This window comes from Lithobates pipiens, unplaced genomic scaffold (genome assembly GCF_037356315.1).
Source record: "Lithobates pipiens isolate NorthernLeopardFrog02 unplaced genomic scaffold, aLitPip1_a1.2 Scaffold_16, whole genome shotgun sequence".
Lineage (NCBI taxonomy): Eukaryota > Metazoa > Chordata > Amphibia > Anura > Ranidae > Lithobates > Lithobates pipiens.
Window position 1 is genome coordinate 498,654,185 of NW_027507748.1, and position 18,304 is coordinate 498,672,488.

The 18,304-nt window shown below is 40.8% G+C and overlaps 1 protein-coding gene across 16 annotated transcripts in view; it reads left to right on the forward strand.

Annotated features, from left to right (window-relative positions):
• MYCBP2 (MYC binding protein 2) overlaps positions 1-18,304 on the forward strand; it is a 399,577-nt gene that overhangs the window by 304,026 nt on the left and 77,247 nt on the right. For 12 of the 16 annotated variants that reach the window (XM_077483080.1, XM_077483077.1, XM_077483078.1 and 9 more), the window contains 3 exons: positions 701-823; positions 9,845-10,006; positions 11,692-11,787. In XM_077483080.1, coding sequence (XP_077339206.1) covers positions 701-823; positions 9,845-10,006; positions 11,692-11,787 — 381 coding nt within the window. The remainder of the gene's footprint in view (positions 1-700; positions 824-9,844; positions 10,007-11,691; positions 11,788-18,304) is intronic. The other 4 variants (XM_077483084.1, XM_077483087.1, XM_077483088.1 and 1 more) reach the window with 2 other exon arrangements.

Here is an 18,304-nt window from a genome sequence, read left to right on the forward strand (position 1 = left end):
TTTCTGCTTCTGTCCAATCCCTCATGTAGGTGGCAGTATATCCTAACCCATATTTTACGAGTACAAAAATTCTATTACCTGTCACTGTATTGGCATTATACAAGTAATGTGGCCAAACTGTGTGAGATCTGTAATTCCTGTATAATAACTAGACCTTGAGGGTTTTCATACATTTAAAAAAAAAAATCACAATTTAGCTGTCCAACTTTCGTTTCAACAAATCCAGTAGTATATTAATGTTCTTTGACAGAAAAGCAATACAAGGTATGCATACATAAACACAATCTCTTTTCCAGTGTAGTAACCTTAGCAATAGTCTGCAATTAAGAGGTAGCCGGAAAAAAGGGGTTCTAGATTTTATAGGTCTGTCTTTCCTAGTCCAGATTTATGTTGTCCCAAGGTTGAGTTCTCCTCCTTTCAACTTTTATGTGTAAACCTCATTTTGCAAGTTGTAGCCCTTCTCATTTACACCCCACATCAGTTTCCATGAGGAATTTCTGCCTTCAAACTATAGATGGCAGCACAGTGTTAAATACCAGTGTTTGCAAACAGTGTAGTAAGTTGTGGTCATGCTTTTGGAGGGTTTTTTGTGTCCCCCAAATCTTGTCCTGTATTGTGCTCCTGTGGAGGTGTGCTTCATTGATATAGGCTGTGAAATTGAGAAATACTGAAATGTATTTTTTTGTATTCTAATACACAGAGCAAATTGTAGAACAGGGTTCGCAGACACCACCCCCAAGCCCGTTTTCCATTCAGATTTTCCGGCGCAGTGCAAGTGGAAACATCATTCCAGGATTTGACTACGGCCTAGGAAATAATAAAGGTATGTTTTGTGTGTGTTTGGGTTTTTTATTTTATTTTATTTTTTCCCTATCTTTCGTTGTTTTAAATTCACTATTTAAGTTTTTTCTTTTAATTGTCTCTTTTCTATAGTCTCCAACCTTTTGATAAACAGCAGTTAAACACCATTTTAACTGTTGGATATATTGCCATAAATGGTTGAATTTGTCCTTCTGCAATTAAGATGACTGTCTTCATGTAATGCTCATGGAACCAACATTAGGCCTCATGCACACTGAGCATATTTCAAGCTCCCTTAAGCACATTTTCTCCTGGGAAGAGAAAAGCTTCTTAAAAATGCACCTAAAGTCACTTTATGTACATGCATTTAATTGCGTTTTGATCCATTCAGGCGAGTCGATTGTTTGAGCATTAATGTATTCTATTGGCCAGCATATTTTATTCTGGCCATTGGAATTATTGAACACTCTAGTGCTAAATGTTCTAGCATTAAGGTGCACTTGCATGTAGTTTGGCGCATCAACCATTTTTTTCTGTCCAAAGTGCCTCTTCTGAACGCGCTGCTAATGAGTTTTTTTTTTTCTTTATTTTTTTTTGCTTTGTTAAAGCGGAGTTCCATCCTGAAAAATGTGTAGATTTTCAGTCCTTTATCAGTAATAAACATTTGACGTGGACATTTTTTTTTTTTATTGGCCAGAAGTCCCCTGGCCAATAAGGGCCATTGCAGTGGCTCCTAATCTTCCACTTCTAGGTCTGCGGCGCTCCACATCACTTCCTCCCTCACCTGTGCTCCTGGGAATTGTGAGTCGCCATTTCCCAGAAGTCAGTGGTGCTTTTACAGGCAGAAAAGATAATTAAAAGTGGTGTTTTTGCCCAGTGTGCATGAGCCCTTATGATATAGCAACTCTATACAAAGGTAAATTATTTACCTATGCCCTGGTTTGTGTCTGTATTTTCTGTAATTTTTTTTTTTTTGTAAAGTTTTTAAGGTTTTGACAAATACTATTATATTTTGGTATACTAATAAAGATTTGTAGATTAGCTGTTAAAGGGAACTCAATTTTTTTTTGCCTCATTCAGGCTTTTGCTTCACAGCTGTTAATATCATTAATGCCAAGTGCATTGTTTATAGAAAATCCACAATTTATAGACCATCGTAGTGCGGTTGAGACATAAAATTTATTTGTAGTGCAAAGATGCAGAGCCTATATAGGCAATGGGCAAATATGGCTGTTCACATGTGCATGCATCATTTCAAACTGTACTTTCTACAGACAAACGGCACAGTACGTGTCCGAACAGGGTATCACTACTTTTTATTGCAAAATCAAGAAAACCTCAGCTAAGGTCACATGTCTTTGTACTTAAGTCCTAAATTAAACATTGAAAAGCCTATACCTCGTCTTTAAAAAGGAGTTCTGCCCCCCAGAATTTTCAGCAGCTACTTACCGTAGCTGCTGACTTTTAATATTGCAACACTTCCCTGTCCTTGAATCAAGTGATGGCACCCCAGCTAATGTTTCAGTCGGCTCCTGTGTAGTGCCACCGCCATTTGTAGCAGTGTTATCTCTGGAAGTTGGGACAGGTACCTGTCACAAACAAGTATTCAGTTCCTTAGTTTAACTTCACTGCGTATGCATGATAATACTGCATTGACAGACCAAAAGTACGGAAGATCAGGTGGGGAACTGAATCGGAGGACTCTACAAAGATGGCGACGGCTTCAGGCAGAATGGCTACAATAATTCTAAACTGCAGAGATTTTAAGAACAATTTTTGGACACTTTGGATTATCCGTTTGTGTTTTAAATTGAATGTCATTTTAGTATTATGCTTTTAGTGGAATAGCTGCATTGAGTTTACTACCACTTTAAGGCTCATTTGTACTAAAGCACTTTTCCCTAACTTTCTGAACCCAGAACAAGAGTAGTGGGAGCCAAGTTTCTCTCTGAGGCAGGAAAAGCCCATTGGCAAAACTAAATTATTTTGTGACCCACTAACTAGGGCAAGAAGTGAAAAGAAAACAAAATCCTGTGTGCCTCAATGGACCCCTATGCCTAATGGGCACCACTACTTAACTGCATGCGTTTAAACACGCCTCATAAATTTGTGAAAATAACAAAAAATTATAAATGTTGAAGCGTGGTACACCATGTAAGCCTGTATCATGGTCTATCAACTTGTACACCTACAGACACATGTACCTAATATAAATAAATAAAAATATAATATATATATTCTGAGTTACCTGTGCTACTAGTATTATCCACTTGGGTATAGAAAACCCCCTATACACAATTTCCCCAAAAATATATATTATAATGCTCCCATGGCAAACAATAAATATAAAAAATACTGTGACAATCTTGTTAAAAAAAAAAACTGATAATCTTAACGTGCATATGCATAAATAAATTCCAAAAAGTGCTTCTGTGCCACAATCCTTATTGTAACCGTTCTATATCAATCCTGTCACTAGTTTATGAAAATCCAGTTGCTAAAATGTATTTGAAGTGCATGTGCGTGATATCCAGTTATGCAATCATGCATTGGTGCAATCCTGTGACCCTTTAGGTAATGTATGCTCACATCAGAGCGTGTGACTCGGCAATTACGCTTAGTGTAAACACTCATTTGAACCCCCTCAGGGTTCTATGCTGGTTGCTGGATCCCGGGTTCCCAATGCAGTATCTCAAGGGTATATGAGAGAGAAAACTCGATGGTGTGATATTGTTTTAAAATTTTATTTAAACAAATGACACACACTCCCCAGATGGAGTACGTATATATGCAAGGTGCGTCAGTGCACCACTCTATGCAAGACGTGTAGATACAGATATGGTAAAGGTTTGGTATGTGTCACATCCCAGGCAGATAGACTACCTGTTGTTCTGTCCTGGCCCCTCCCCAACGTGTGTCAATACGTGGGGGGGGGGGGGGGGGGGCGGGGGGTTTATCTTCTTACGGCAGGTAGTATAGGGGAAATCTCAGATGCCAGTAAAAACCATTAAAAAGTGGCTAGGTTTTTGGCTTTAAAGAGGCCCTTTTGCCAGACCATTCATTTCTAACCATCTTCCCATGAAAATGTATGTACGTTTATTGGATTTTATGCATGTTATTTACCTAAAAAGGGTCTCCCTTGTGTGTAGATGTTCAAAAGCCCTGAAGCTGCTCTTGGGCACCGCCATCTTGAGTATGATGTCAAAAAGCATAACTGTTCAATAAAATAGCCATGTAAGATGTGCTGCTCTTGTTTCAGACAAACCTGGGTATTACATCTTTGTATTTTACGTTGTTAAATGTAAATGTATTTCTTGATTTTATGGGATCTCTAGTTAATTCGTAACTTATAAACCGTGGTGTGTGTGTGTTTTTTGTTTTTTGGTTTGTTTTCTCTCCATATTTTTTTTTTTTTTGTTACCAATATCACTCCAGTTTATAAACTGTCACTCTATTACAGGTAGGATCACAGGACAGCGTGCCTCAATTTAATATCGGAAGCAAAAATTTATATTTTTTGCCCTATTATGTGCAATTTGATATACATGTGAACAAGTAGAATTAAAGCACAGCTAACTCGATCATTTTAGGACTTACTGTTGATTTACTAAAACTGAAAAGTGCAAAATCTGGTGCAGCTTTGCTTGGTAGCCAATCCGCTTCTAATTTCAGCTTGTTCAATTAAGCTTTGACATAAAGCCCTTGTTCACACTGAATACGGGTTTGAAATTGTTCGAGTTGAGCTGAACTTGCGCAACTGCATACCCGCATTTGCCCCAAAGTTGCCAAAAGCAATGCAGAAACTATTTTTGGTAATTGGTGCGGCCTTCGCACTGATTGGGACAGTGCCGTTGCTGGCAATAGGCTGCGATTTGACATGTCAAATCGTGCCGATGTGAATAGGGGCAAAAATTTGTAAACTGGATTCTGTGCTGAGCTTCACCAGATTTCACACGGCAGCTTTAGTAAATCAACCCCGTTGGAAGCAGAGCGAAATATGCTGTTGGTAATTTTAAAGTAAAGAAGATAGAATTATGTTAAATCTCATACATGTGCCATGTTTTCTAAATACGTCCTAGCTTTTCTAGATTTGCAGTGCTGGAAACTGGTTGTGCCAGTTCAGCTTATATAACCATATATTAACCCAAAAGTTTCAGCACTTCTGCACTAAAATTGTAACCTATGCAAGCAGTATAGTCGCCCCCCAGTTCGGTTCACAGCAGAACATGTAAACAGGCAAAAAATTTGTTGGGACACGACCGTGAAAAATCAAAGTGCTAATTTTAAGGGTTAATATGCAAGTTATTTTCATAAAGTGTTTGTGGATCTGGGTCCTGTCCCAGGGGACATGTATCAATGCAAAAGAAGTTTTAAACTGCTTTTTTATTTTTTATTTTTTTTAATGCTTAAAGTGAAACAAAAGTGAAATATTCCTTTAAATTTTGTACCTGGGTGGTGTCTATAGTATGCCTGTTAAGTGGGGCATTTTTCCTGTGTTTAGAACAGTCCCTGCACAATTGCTCCACGGGGAAACCATTGGGAAGTCCCCGTGCCCTCAGTTATAAATGAACTGTCATCTGAGATAACCGTCATTACGGCGGATCGGTGGTGGCGTGCAGGGGTTTTTTTTGCCCGTCGGCGGAGCGAGAGAAGATGAATGGACTTCGTGGAACATTTATATTTTTTTTAAGAAAGGAATTGCCCCAAGATGTGTCTTGTGGCTTTTTAACATTTTGACACGTGTGTTTTTTGTTTTTTTTTGTGAAATGGCAGGGGGTACATTTGTACCCCGTTACCATTTCAAAGGGGGGGAGCAGGATCTAGGGGTCCCCTTGTTAAAGGGGGTTTCAGTATTCTGATAAGCCCCGCAGACCCGCACAATCACTGGGCAAGGGTTGTGGAGATGAGGCTCTTGTCCCCATCAACATGGGGACAAGGTGCTTTGGAGGGCTCCCCCAAAGCACCCTCCCCATGTTAAGGGCATGTGGCCTTGTACGGTTTGGGGGGGCTCTCTTGCTCCCCTCTTTTCCTGTGGCCTGCCAGCAGGCCGCATCCTCGGATAAGGGTCTGGTATGGATTTTTGGGGGGACCCCATGCCTTTTTTTTTTTATATATATATATTGGTGCAGGGTTCCTCTTAAGGGTACCTGAAGGGCCTGGTATGGAATTTGGGGGGGACCCCCACGCAATAAAAAAAATTGGCTCGGGGTTCCCCTTAATATTCATACCAGATCCAAAGGGCCTGTTTAATGACTTTTGTCTGTATTGTCGAGACCCGACAATTCATAGCCATGAGTAGTTTTAAATTACTTTTTTTTTTCCTTTTAGAAATGTCATTTTGTGCAGGGACTGTTCTAAACATGGGAAAAATGTGCCACTTTACAGGCATACTATAGACACCCCCCAGGTACTAAATTTAACCACTTCCCGACCAGTGCACGACTATGTACATCGGCAGAATGGCACGGGCAGGCAATTTGGCATACAGGTACGTCCATTTGAAATTGCCACCCTGCCATCGCGTGCGCGGACTCTATCGCTCCTAGGACACACTTAACCCCTACACTGCCACCCCCTGGTTAAACCCTTCACTGCCAGTGTCATTTACACAGGAATCGGTGCGTTTGTATAGCACTGATTGCTGATCATCACCATTACTAGTAAAAAAAAAATGATAAAAATGCCATAACTATCCCCTATTTTGGGAACACTATAAATTTGCAAATCAATCAATCGCTTATTGCAATATTTTTGTTAAAAAAAAAATAGAAGAATAAATATCGGCCTAAACTGAGGAAAAAAAAGTGGGGTGATCAAATGCCACCAAAAAGCTCTTTGTGGGGAAAAAAAGGACGTCGATTTTGTTTGGGGGCCACGCCGCACAACCGGGCAATAGTCGGTTAAAGCGATGCAGTGCCGAATCGCAAAAAGTGGTCTGGTCTTAAGCCAGCAAAATGGTCCGGTCTGAAAGTAGTTAAAGGGATATTTCACTTTAAGCATTATTAACAACTTCCATATCAGACCTATTCTGGCACTTCTCTCCTTCATGTTAAACATCTTTTTTTTGCTTGAAAATTACTCGGAACCCCCCCCCCCCAAATTAAATTTTTTTTTTTTTTTTTGAGCAGACACCCTTGAATAAAATGGCAGTCATTTTCATAATCGATTAGTTGGCCGATTTATTGTTTCGGTTAATAACCTTTAAAACACAAATTGTGTTATTACATGCTTTTCTGCAGCTTCTCCATTGAAGTCTATTGAACCAAAAAAACAAAATAGCACCATCTTGCGTTAAAAAAAAAAGTCCTTGTCTTTTCCAATTACACAGCATCTGAAAAAAATCATGGATGTGAACATGTCCCATAGGAAACCATGTAAATGAACTGTTTCTGCAAAAAGCACCAAAAAACACAGAAGTGTGACCCAGGCCTAACATAATGGGGTTAAAAAAAAACAAAAATTTGTACAAAAAGAGCAAACAATCGCAACTGTAAAGCTGCGTACACACGATCGGAATTCCGGCCAGAAAGACTGATGAGAGCTTTTCATCGGAAAATGCGACTGTGTGTATTCTCCAGTAGAATTTAGCTGTCCAATTTTCCGCCAGCCAAAAATTGGTAGCATGTTCTCAATTTCCCCGATGGAAAAACTTTCTATCGGTAATTCCGATCGCGTGTAATGCAATTCCGACACGCCAAAAATCACGCATGCTCAGATTCAACTATGAGACAGAAGCTATTGGTTACTGGCTATTGAACTTCCTTTTCCTAGTCCCGTCGTACGTGTTGTACGTCACCGCGTTATAAACGATCAGAATTTGATGTGACCGCGTGTAGGCAAGACAGCTTTAGCCGAATTCCATCGGGAAAACCATCAGAGCTTTTTCCGATGAGAATTCTGATCATGTGTACGCGACATAAGGGGTTCATTTTTTACTATAGTACAGTGAAAGTAATATTTACAGTAGCGATTTGCTCTTTTTGTACTATAAAGGGCTAATTTTTTTTTTTTTTTATCCCCATTATGTTAGTGGCCGATTACTCGATTATGAAAATCGATTATTTTCATAATCGATTAGTTGTTTCGGCCCTAATTGCAACTTTTTATCTCACACGGTATTTGCACAGTCATTTTTCAAACTCCTTTTTCCCCAAAAAAAGTTTTCATGAATTAAAAAATAAAACGGTAATGTTAGTCCAATTTTTTTTGTATAATGTAAAAGATGTTACGTCGAGTAAATAGATGCCTAACGTCATGCTTTAAAATTGCGCACAATCATGGAATGGCGCCAAACACTTTTTTTTTTTTATGACAATACCAAGCATATAAGCCTTTAAAATTGGCATTTTTTATCTCTCCCATAGACTTTTAAAGGGTGTTCTGCAGCTTTTGAATTTGCTGCAAACACCCCAAATTGTTCGCTTACGTTCGACTCGCACATCAGGCTCATCCCTAGACACAGCTTGATGTTTTCCAAAGTTAAGTTGTAGTTAGTTTTCAGCATTTCAATACCATTAGGACATTCAGTTCAGTTGGTAGTAGTCAGTAGTCCGAAGCTGCAATCTGGACTCCCTATAAAGCCATGTGTTTTCTTGTTTGTGACCTTTTTGTGTATTGTGTCCCCCCCCAGCTCTGTTCAGTAATCCAGCATAAAATACCTCCTACACTGTGCCTTTGTGTCAGTTTCTTGTAATACTGACTCTGCTGGTCTTGTATCCACCCCCAGTAGTTTTCCTCAGGCAGTCTGTTGTGGTTGTACCTGTTGGTCCCCATCCTACGCTGCTCTGCACGTGCTTTGTGCTGAGCAGAGGTGATGTCACCACTGTTTTTGCAAGGTAAAATTTGGGTCTGCAAAGGCATTTGGTACACACACATTCTGAAAGTTTTTGTGCCCAGAGTTTAGCTTTAAAAGGTAAATGTACTTAAAGAATTCAGTGAGATGTCTGAGGAGAGCAGGTGAAGCCTTTTGAGGTGTGATAAAATTCCTGAGATAAACATCAAAAGCCATTATTACTAGTATTTTAGAGCAGAGTTCCACCCTTTTCTGTGTTTATTAAAAGTCAGCAGCTACAAAAAGCGTAGCTGCTGACTTTTAATAAATGGACACTAACCTGTCCAGCGATGTGGCCGCCCGAAGCCTTGCCTCTCTTCTCCTTCTCTCCGCAGCGCAAGTGTGTGGGCACCTGGCACGGCTGTTAGTTTACAGCTCCCAGAAGGTTCTAGGGAGGAGAACTTGTGCTTTCTGCCATGAGTGGGAGCTGGCTAAATTATGTACTAGGTAAACTTTCTGGGAGGGGGGGATTCAGGCTGATGTCTGTCCCCACTTCCAGGAGTCCAAGCCACGGCTAATTACATCAGTGGCAAAGCTCCTGCCTCCTTCCCTTGCCGCCGGGCCAGTAGGAGAGCGCAGCGGTGCCTCATGCATGCACAGTATGGACCCAGTGTGAATCTGTAATGCTGCCCTGATGGGTTCCCTTACTGGCAATTACGGTGGCAGCTGCCCACAGCTGATTGAAACATTGGCTGCGGTACCAACATCGCTGGACTCCAGGACAGGCAAGTGTTCTATTAAATTAGCAGCCACAGTATTTGTAACTGCTGGCTTTTAATCTTTGCAGGGGTGGGTGGACCTCCGCTTTATAACTCCTGTCTTGGTGATCTGACCCTCATGTGTTTCCTCTTTATTGATGCAAAATTAGATATATTTAAAAAAAAAAATGGTACTAAAACATTTTCTTGCTATTGATAACATCGTGAAGTGCATCAATTTACTTTTTGGCCCGTCTATATTATACAAGGTATAAGGTTTGTATTAATGCTTTGTTACCATTTGTGTACACGTTCCTTACGATATTTGGTCATATGGGAAAACGGTTTATCATGTGACTGTTTTTATAAACGATATGCCTACCTTTTTTGGGAACTCTTCTGGTCAGAGCTAGTGCAGAAGCAATGGATGTTTTATGGTATATTTAGCATGTCGTGACTTCTTCATAAATCATTTATTGATGGGTTTTAGTTTTGATTGTTTTGCCCATTGCAGGTGATCAACTGAGTGCCATACTGAATTCCATTCAGTCACGGCCTAGTTTGCCAGCTCCTTCCATCTTTGACCAAGCTGCAAAACCTCCCTCTTCCCTAGTCCACAGCCCATTTGTGTTCGGACAGTCCCCCTCCTTCCAGCAGCCTCAGCCTCCACTTCAGAGTAAGTCTGTCCCTCTCACTCGCTCCACCCATCCATTCTATCTGAAGCAATTTCTTTAATTCCTTCAGAGACCTCCACTTTTATGCATGCCTAGTTGTTTACCAAAACAAACTATATAATTTTTGGTGGTTTTGGGGGGTTTTGGTTTTTAGAAATAGACATCAGTGAATTGGATCTATTGAAATTCTAATGTGTTAACTTTTTTTGAAGTGGATCAATTTGTTTTATATTTCCTTTTGATTAGCTGATATATTTCATTCCAGATTTTGTAATTAGCTAGGGAATTGCACTCTTTCTGGTTAAAAAGGTTAATTGGTCATGTCCTGTATTTCGAATAGAGGAAGAATTTTCTGTCTTAGACTTTTGGTACACCTTTAAAGTTTACTTTTGGCTTGCTGCAGTCTGTGTTTTTCAGCTACAGTATTGCAATTGTTTTAGCAAATCCAGTATTTGATACTTAGTGAAATGTGTAATAAATGGACTTTTTAACATAAAGAGAAGTTAATTTTTTCACATTTGATTCATCCTTGGCTTACAGCTGCCTGAATGTGTATTTGAGGAAGTGTTTCTTATCACACATAAAGGAATAAGGTTCCACAGTTAATGGGCATTGAGAAGGCTACTTTTTGCATAACTGAAGATCTTCTGTGAACAATTTTAGAAATTGTATGATGGCAATTTTAATTTTGTTTACTAGTTTGAGATTTTGAAGGTTATAAGGCTTTAATATGTTGACTAATCCATGTGCATGCGCATAAATGCATATTCACCATCTCTTAAGTGTTCCATAATGTATCACCTTTTAACATTCCGATCTTCCATTCATATCCATCAACTGATACTAACCTATTCATTTCCAGTAATGAATGAAGGCTCCATTCATTATCTGTCAGATTTAGCGTTTTTAAAAATATATATATTTTAGCATTTTTTGTTCTGGTTTCTTGTGTTCAGTGAATATTTTCGGCAGATCTTTGTAACCAATTCAGTAGCAAAAGTAGTCAAGAGAGATGACCTATTTTATGCTTTTAATAACATCCCATATTCCTCAGACAGCTGCTTTGACTTTAAATGGTATAATGTTAAAGCAAACATATTGAGGTAAGGTAAGTTAGGTTAGTATTTTGATTGTCGTGCAAATGTATTTAAAAGTACATGTGCAGAGATGGCAATAAAAGGAAACCTAATTGGTCTTAATAGGTATAGAATCATCTGGAAATTTTAGTTGTACTGCACAGATATGCGTGATACACCTGCATGTCCTCGTGGGCAAACACCCTCCTTGCACGGGCATAAGCTTAAGTTCAACCCCCTAAATGATGGTCCTAGCCATCCTAACATATAGTGCATTGGACGTGATGACAGCAGAGTGCAAATAGAGGAGGCTTTAGGGACCATTACAGTGTAGTGGAAGTGCTTTACCCCTAGATTTAATAAGACCTCATTGCAAGGATATAATTTTTTATTATATTACAGTTGGTAACTGTTTTGGTTACAGCCCATCTTAAATCCACAAAATTAGTCTGACACAGAAAGAAATGGATTTTCATAATCAAGCAATGACTACACTTAAACAGTACTTGTAGCATAATGTCGCTATATGCTGTTAGTTGATGCCTGGTTTGTAAAGTGCTTTGTGTTTGCTAAACTCTTTGCTGCTTCTGTACAACTGTCTTCCACTATAGACCCCACACCATGCTGTGATGCTTCTTGTGAGCCTGTTAGCAAAATTAAAGCTCGTCCTACATCTGCTTTTTCTCAGCTTTCTAACAGACCAAAGGGTGGGTATGCATGCTTTTCATCCCATAGTGCTTTGCTCAATGTACATTAAACAGAGCTATTGCTAAGCCCTTGCTTTCATGTTAACTGAAGGTAAGCTACATTTGTGCAATATCTCAAGATTATGAGTGAGCCTGACCTTTGCCAACGCATCAACTTTAGACTTTAAATGTAACATTATATACATTTTTATGCCGTTTTGTTTCATTACTCCAGACAAGGCTGTAAGGGTCCTTTCACACGGGGCGGATCAGTTCTGATCCGCCCCGTGGATGTCCGTTTGCTCAGCGGGGATCACTCCGCCGATCCCCGCTGAGCAGGGAGATGACAGGTCTGTCTCCGCACACTGTGCAGGGACGGACCTGTCACAGCGCCGCTCTCCCCTATGGGAGATCGGATGACGACGGACCGCAGTGCCCGTCGTCACCCGATCCGATCCGCAGACGGATGGAAAAATAGCTTTTTCCTCCGTCACGCTTTTTCGGATCGGAGCGGGTCGGATGTCAGCGGACATGTCACCGCTGACATCCGACGCTCCATAGAGCTCTATGGAGCACCCGTTCAGGTCCGCCTGAAAAACTGACAGGCGGGCCTGAACGGGACGTTAGTGTGAAAGGGGCCTAAGTCTTGTGAAGAATAATTTATTAAATTCACCATGGCTGTCAGATTTTGACTGTGGTTGGGTTTGTAATATGAAGCCCAATATTTAACCTCCAGTTTGTGGGATGAGCGTGCCAGCAGGAAAGATATTAACAAACTCAGAAAACACAAACAAAAAAAGCAGAAGTGTGTAGATGGTACTGACCTCCTTAATTTTTCTTTTGAAAGTTTTGTTCGCCCCGTTCACATATATGCGAATTGGATGCCTTTTGAACAGCATCCGTTTCTCATAACGTGAACCAAACCTGCTTTCTATGAAGCCAATTCACACGTGTGGGCCAGCCACCGTGCATTTTAAGTCTGGTTCAGGTGTGATTTCAAGTGTCATACACGCTAAATATTCACACCTGAGCCAGTGAGCAAAACCACACCGGACTCCTTTGAAATAGATTGCACTGAAACTTACCCTGTACATTTGTGTACCCAGATGGGTAATTACGTTTGTGGTGTTCAATTTGATACAAATGTGAGAATGCGTGTAAAACTTTGATATTGAGGTTGCATTCACACTACAGCGCTTTGAGTCGTGGGTGGATCTGCCTGCGATTTTGACAGCGCTGATGTATGAATGACAAAACGTCAATCACATTTGAGGCCATTCATTTGAATAACAAACGCTTTTTTAGCTAGCCAAAACTTTATAATCTTTCAGTATGAGACACAGGAATTAATAATTCATTCCATAAGACTGTGTGCTATTTGCCACTACCTTCATGTGATTGGACGCTGGCAAAAGCTTCACTGGGATCAGGCTCCATATATTCAGATAGGCCTACTAGCCAGAATTTTTCCCGCCTTCAACTGACATGTCTATAAACATGTCACTGATTATTTCTAGCAGTTTTCCAGATCAGTTACCCTTTGTGTATACCTTTGAAACCATAGCCAAACCTTGCACAAATGGGTTTGGCTTGTGATATTTGCTTCAGGCACTGGACCCTGCATTTGGTACTCTCCTTGGCACATGGTGCAACACGTTTACTTGGCCATGAGGTGCTACACAGGTCCACGCCATAGTCCATTCCTATAGTACACAGACCCTAAATATCCCTTCAGGATGTACTCCCTGTGACAAGTGACATCTGGACCCTGAATGGGATCATCACTGTGGACAAGGTAAGACAGGTATTCCCTGTACATGTATGCAATGGTTCCTGGTACTATATATTGTATCCTTTATTCTGAAAGAGACCACAGTGCTAAACGCACAAGCAGTCTGAAGGGCACAGGTTATATGATGATCAAAAGGTTTTGTTTTTTGTTTTCCCCCTCTCACTTTGTCATCTTCTGTCCTTTAGGTAAGGTTATAACGTTTACCTAATAAAACTTGGCAGGCTTTTTACCTTGCTACCGGAAGTTCCTCTCTGGCTAGTTACATGGTGCTTATTAGACTTAACTTTGCAGTTCAACCTGCCATTTTCCACCCGAAATGCCAGCTGATCATGTGCCGTCTCACCTGTTGCCTGATACCTTGAAGGCACATCTACAGGAGCTTGAATAGTGCACAAGTTATTGCAATTCCTTCATATCGTGCTTGAACCTCTTCAGTCCGCAGCTGTTTCAGGAGTACCTCCCAGGGGAAGATCAGCAATGGCAAATTGCTGTTGCTTGGGTGTGGTAACACATTGGAAGAAAATCATGATTTCCACCTCAAGCCCTGAGGAAACTTCAAATACCTCTAAGGATGATAGCTGTTCCCTTCTAGAGAAGTTTTCTCCAAACTGCTGCCTGGGGGCCAGATGTGGCCCTTTGCTTGACTTTATCTGGCCCTTGGGGCACTATTCCACCAACTGACACCAAAGATGGGGTACCATTCCCCTACTGACACTATCAAAGGGGTACTAATCTACTGATATAAAAAAGGAGCACTATTTATCCCATTAAAACCGATGGGACACTGATACCGGGGCATTTTCTACTCCCACTGGTCATGGTTCGGCCCCCCAAAGACTGAAGCACCGTAAACTGGCCCTCTGCTTGGAAAGTTTGGAGACCCCGATCCTAGAGGAAGGTCTTACACTGGCACCACCCCAGCCACCTGGTTTGGGTTACCTCCGATGTGCAACATGCAGCTTGTCTGACAAAAGAATTATCTGCCACTATATCAGGTCTATTCCAAAGGCCATCGCCACTTTCAGAATGCCAACAGCCCAAAAGTCTCTTGTACCTCTCCTCCCCCTGATTATTTTATGTGTTAAAACCTGAACTGCCTAGCAGACTTCCATAGGCAGAAGGCAAGGGGGGGGGGGGGGGGGGACTCTAGCATTTTAGCAAAAGCTGCTGAATTTTTTTCATCACCACCATTGAATTAAGTTAATTCTTTGATTCTTGCCACATGCCAGCTACTGTGAACTCATTAAGGTGGTACATGGTAGTTTCTGGCTAGACAAGCCTACTGCTACACATCAATGTGATTTGATCAATTATGATTAACTTTATTGAAAAATGCACAATAATTAGAGTATCCCACACATGCGGCACAAGGACACACAGGTGGCACCCTTTCCTCTGCGATATCTACTGACAATAATAAAACATTAGACTGTAGAAAAGACAACGTATCATTAAAAATAGGTGCTGATCATGAAAGCCCTCCCCAATGCCCTGAGCTTAAAGCTTCCTTATACCACAGCAAACCTCATATAGAACTGTCAATAGGACAAGTGATAACTCTGCCGGACATATGAAACGTACCCTGACTACAGCCTGTCTGTCTGCTGGATCTTTCTATACCTGATGTGTGAAAGACTCCCTCTGGCTAATCTTACAGTAAAGGGAAGGGTAAGACCCTGTGTGGACTGGTCTAGTTCCCTTACATAAGTTTTCACGTCTGCTTACTTGCTATAGACTCACGGCTGTGCAGTGTTTGATATGAAACTGCTTTGGGGTTCATATAATCAGCATTGATCCCTGCACCAATTAAACTTTGTTTAGGTGCACTCTGTTTCCGAATATTTTGAGAGCCTCATGCTTAATTATACATGGATGAACTGATATTTGACTGATATTGATGTCGGCAGGATCATCACTATCATGTTTATGCTGTCTCAGGGAGTGATGGCTAAACAGCCGCTTTGCTATTTGTTCCTGTTGACAGTTCTATATGAGATCACTCAAGCCCTAGTTGGGGCATATGTCTGTGTGTGTTGGGACAATTTCAAGCTGTTTTGCTACATAGAGATGACACTACTCTATTTAACCCACGCAGTAGGTTCGCAATAGTATAAGGAAGCTTTAAGCTCGGCGACATTGGGGAGGGCTTTTATGATCGGCGTCTTTTTAATGATACAGCGTTGTCTTTTCTACAGTCTGTAATGTTTTATTATTGTCAGTAGATATCGCGGAGGAACGGGTCCCACCTGTGTGGCCTTGTGCCACATATATGGGATGCTCTAACTTTATTGAAAAATGCACAATAATTAAAATCATACTTGATCAAATTACGTTGCTACTTCTCCCTTTGATTGCATTCCTGGAACCACTGTGGTCTCATTTCTTTTCTTTCTTCCATATGTACAGTTTTCTGCTACCTGAGAGCCCGTCATATTGCCGAATCGTTTGATCTTATTATTGGACATTAGATATAAGTGGATTCAAATGGGGTTTTTTAGTCTAATGTACTGCTACACATCCCCTACATAAAAGGTTTTCTAGTAATAGCCTTTCTCTGATCAGGCTGATTGAGCCCTATACAATGGTTGACCCAACTCTGCAGGCTATGCATGCAATTTTGATGCCTTGTACCCTTTTGATAAGTTTAAATAAAAAAGGATTGTTCCCACTGTGGACCCAGCCATTCTGCACTAAATGTATGGTTTCTACTGAAGGAATTTCCTCTAAGGATTCAGTTCATTGGCATTTGGAAACTTTTGTAGTTTTCCCGGGGGGCAGCCCTATGACTATGGCAAACCGGTTGAAGACTAAATTGTGAACTTCCCCTAATATACCTATTTCTGCAAGATTACAACTTTTGCTTTGGCCCTGCCTTTCTGTGTAGATGCCATGGAGAGTGTGATTTGTTGAATCTTTAGAATGTCCTTATTTTCTGTATATATCTGTGAAATATTATGGCTTAGAGCTTGATTGGCTGACCCAGCACAGGAAAAAGGTACCTTTTTCAAATGTACTTCAAAGGTGAGCTCCTCCTTTAAAAAAAATCTCTTGAAGAGTAAGTTGCAGTGGCTACTATGGAAGGTGTATTTATTTTTTTAACCCTACTATCCAAAATCGCACCTCTATTAAATGCCTACCCTACTTTACGTTTGATCTGTTCGCCCACTCGAGGCACCTTTCACTACAGCAGGACCTCCTTTTTGAGGCAAACTCTGCACCTCTTAAGTCTAGACCTGCTCCAGAATCTTCTACACATTGCAGGTTTGCCTCTACCCCTGGAGGTGAGAAGGGGGACATCTGCCAATTCCTCCAACTTAGAAAAGATACCACCTATCCTTCACCTAATCTTGAGAGGAACACCGTCTCTATTGCTGTCTCCTCTGCTCCTTTCTACTATCTGTTCCAACCTGCTGCTTCACAAAAATACAGTTTTCCGACACCTTGCAGACTTGGTCACAAGGGGTGGTCAAATTCTTTCCTTTTAGAAAACGTAAGCAAGGTCTTTCCAAATCCTACAGAATGACCCTAGTTTATTTTAGGGCTACAATGTCCCATGATGTCCTGTCCCTTGATGTCATTAATTATCTGTTGAATTTGCTGCAGTCGTTGGGCTTCTACAAGGTCTCCGGTATAATTTCTTTCCAGTATTCTGCGATTTGTCCCCTTGACCAGGTCATTTTTTCCTCTACGGCACTGCGTTGGTCGTGCAACGCTGTACCCAAACAAAATCAATGTCCTTTTTATTTTATTTTTTATTTTTTCCCCCCACAAATAGAGCTTTCTTTTGGTGGTATTTAATCACCTCCTGCCGTTTTTTTGTTTTATTTATTTTTTTACTTTTTGCTATAATACATATCCAAAAAAGAAATATCTTCATTAGTTTAGGCCTATATGTATTCTACATATTTTTGGTAAAAATTGCAATTGGCGTATATTGATTGTTTTGTGTAAAAGTTGTGTACAAAACACTAGAGGGGGGGGCAATCAAGGGGTTAAGTTTGTTCTAGGGAAGGGTTTCTAATGGGGGGGGGGGGAGAGAGGAGAGAGAGAACTGACTAGGAGTACAGAGAGATCACTAGGAACAACCGATCTCACTCTACTGTCAGCACGTCAATCTGCTTTGTTTACATTGTTCTGCCTCTTTCCCGTGATCGCGGGTGGCCAGAGACCCGCGGGTGAGCTCACAGTATATGTGCGGAAGACGGTCTGCAAGTGGTTGTAAACTGAAATGTGTGGTGTTGTGTTTTTTTTTTTTTTTTAACCGAAACCGCTTGCCACCTGCCCAATGTCATATGACCTCATCGGGTTTGAGCTGTGATATCTGATGCCTGCAGCTACAGGCATCATTCAGATATCATCTTTTAGAGCCAGCAAGTCCCTGCACCATGATAGCGGCTGTCCAGCCACTTGATCGTTCTTACAGGTGGTGGGAGGGGGCTCCCCCCTTCGTGGCCCTTGTCCCCGCATGCTTGCTTGCAGAAGCATATGAAAACTGTTCGCATGTGAGGTGTCCCTGCAAATGTAAGCAAGAACAATAACTCTAGCACTAGACCTCTTCTGTAACTATAAACATGTAGCCTGTAAAAAAAAAAAAAAAATTATAGCGTCACCTATGGAAATTTTCAAGTACCAAAGTTTTTGGTGCCGTTCCGTGTGCAATTTTGAAACGTGACATGTTGGCTATCAATTTACTTGGCATAACATATTTCACAATATACAGAATAATTGGGCTAACTTTACTGGGTT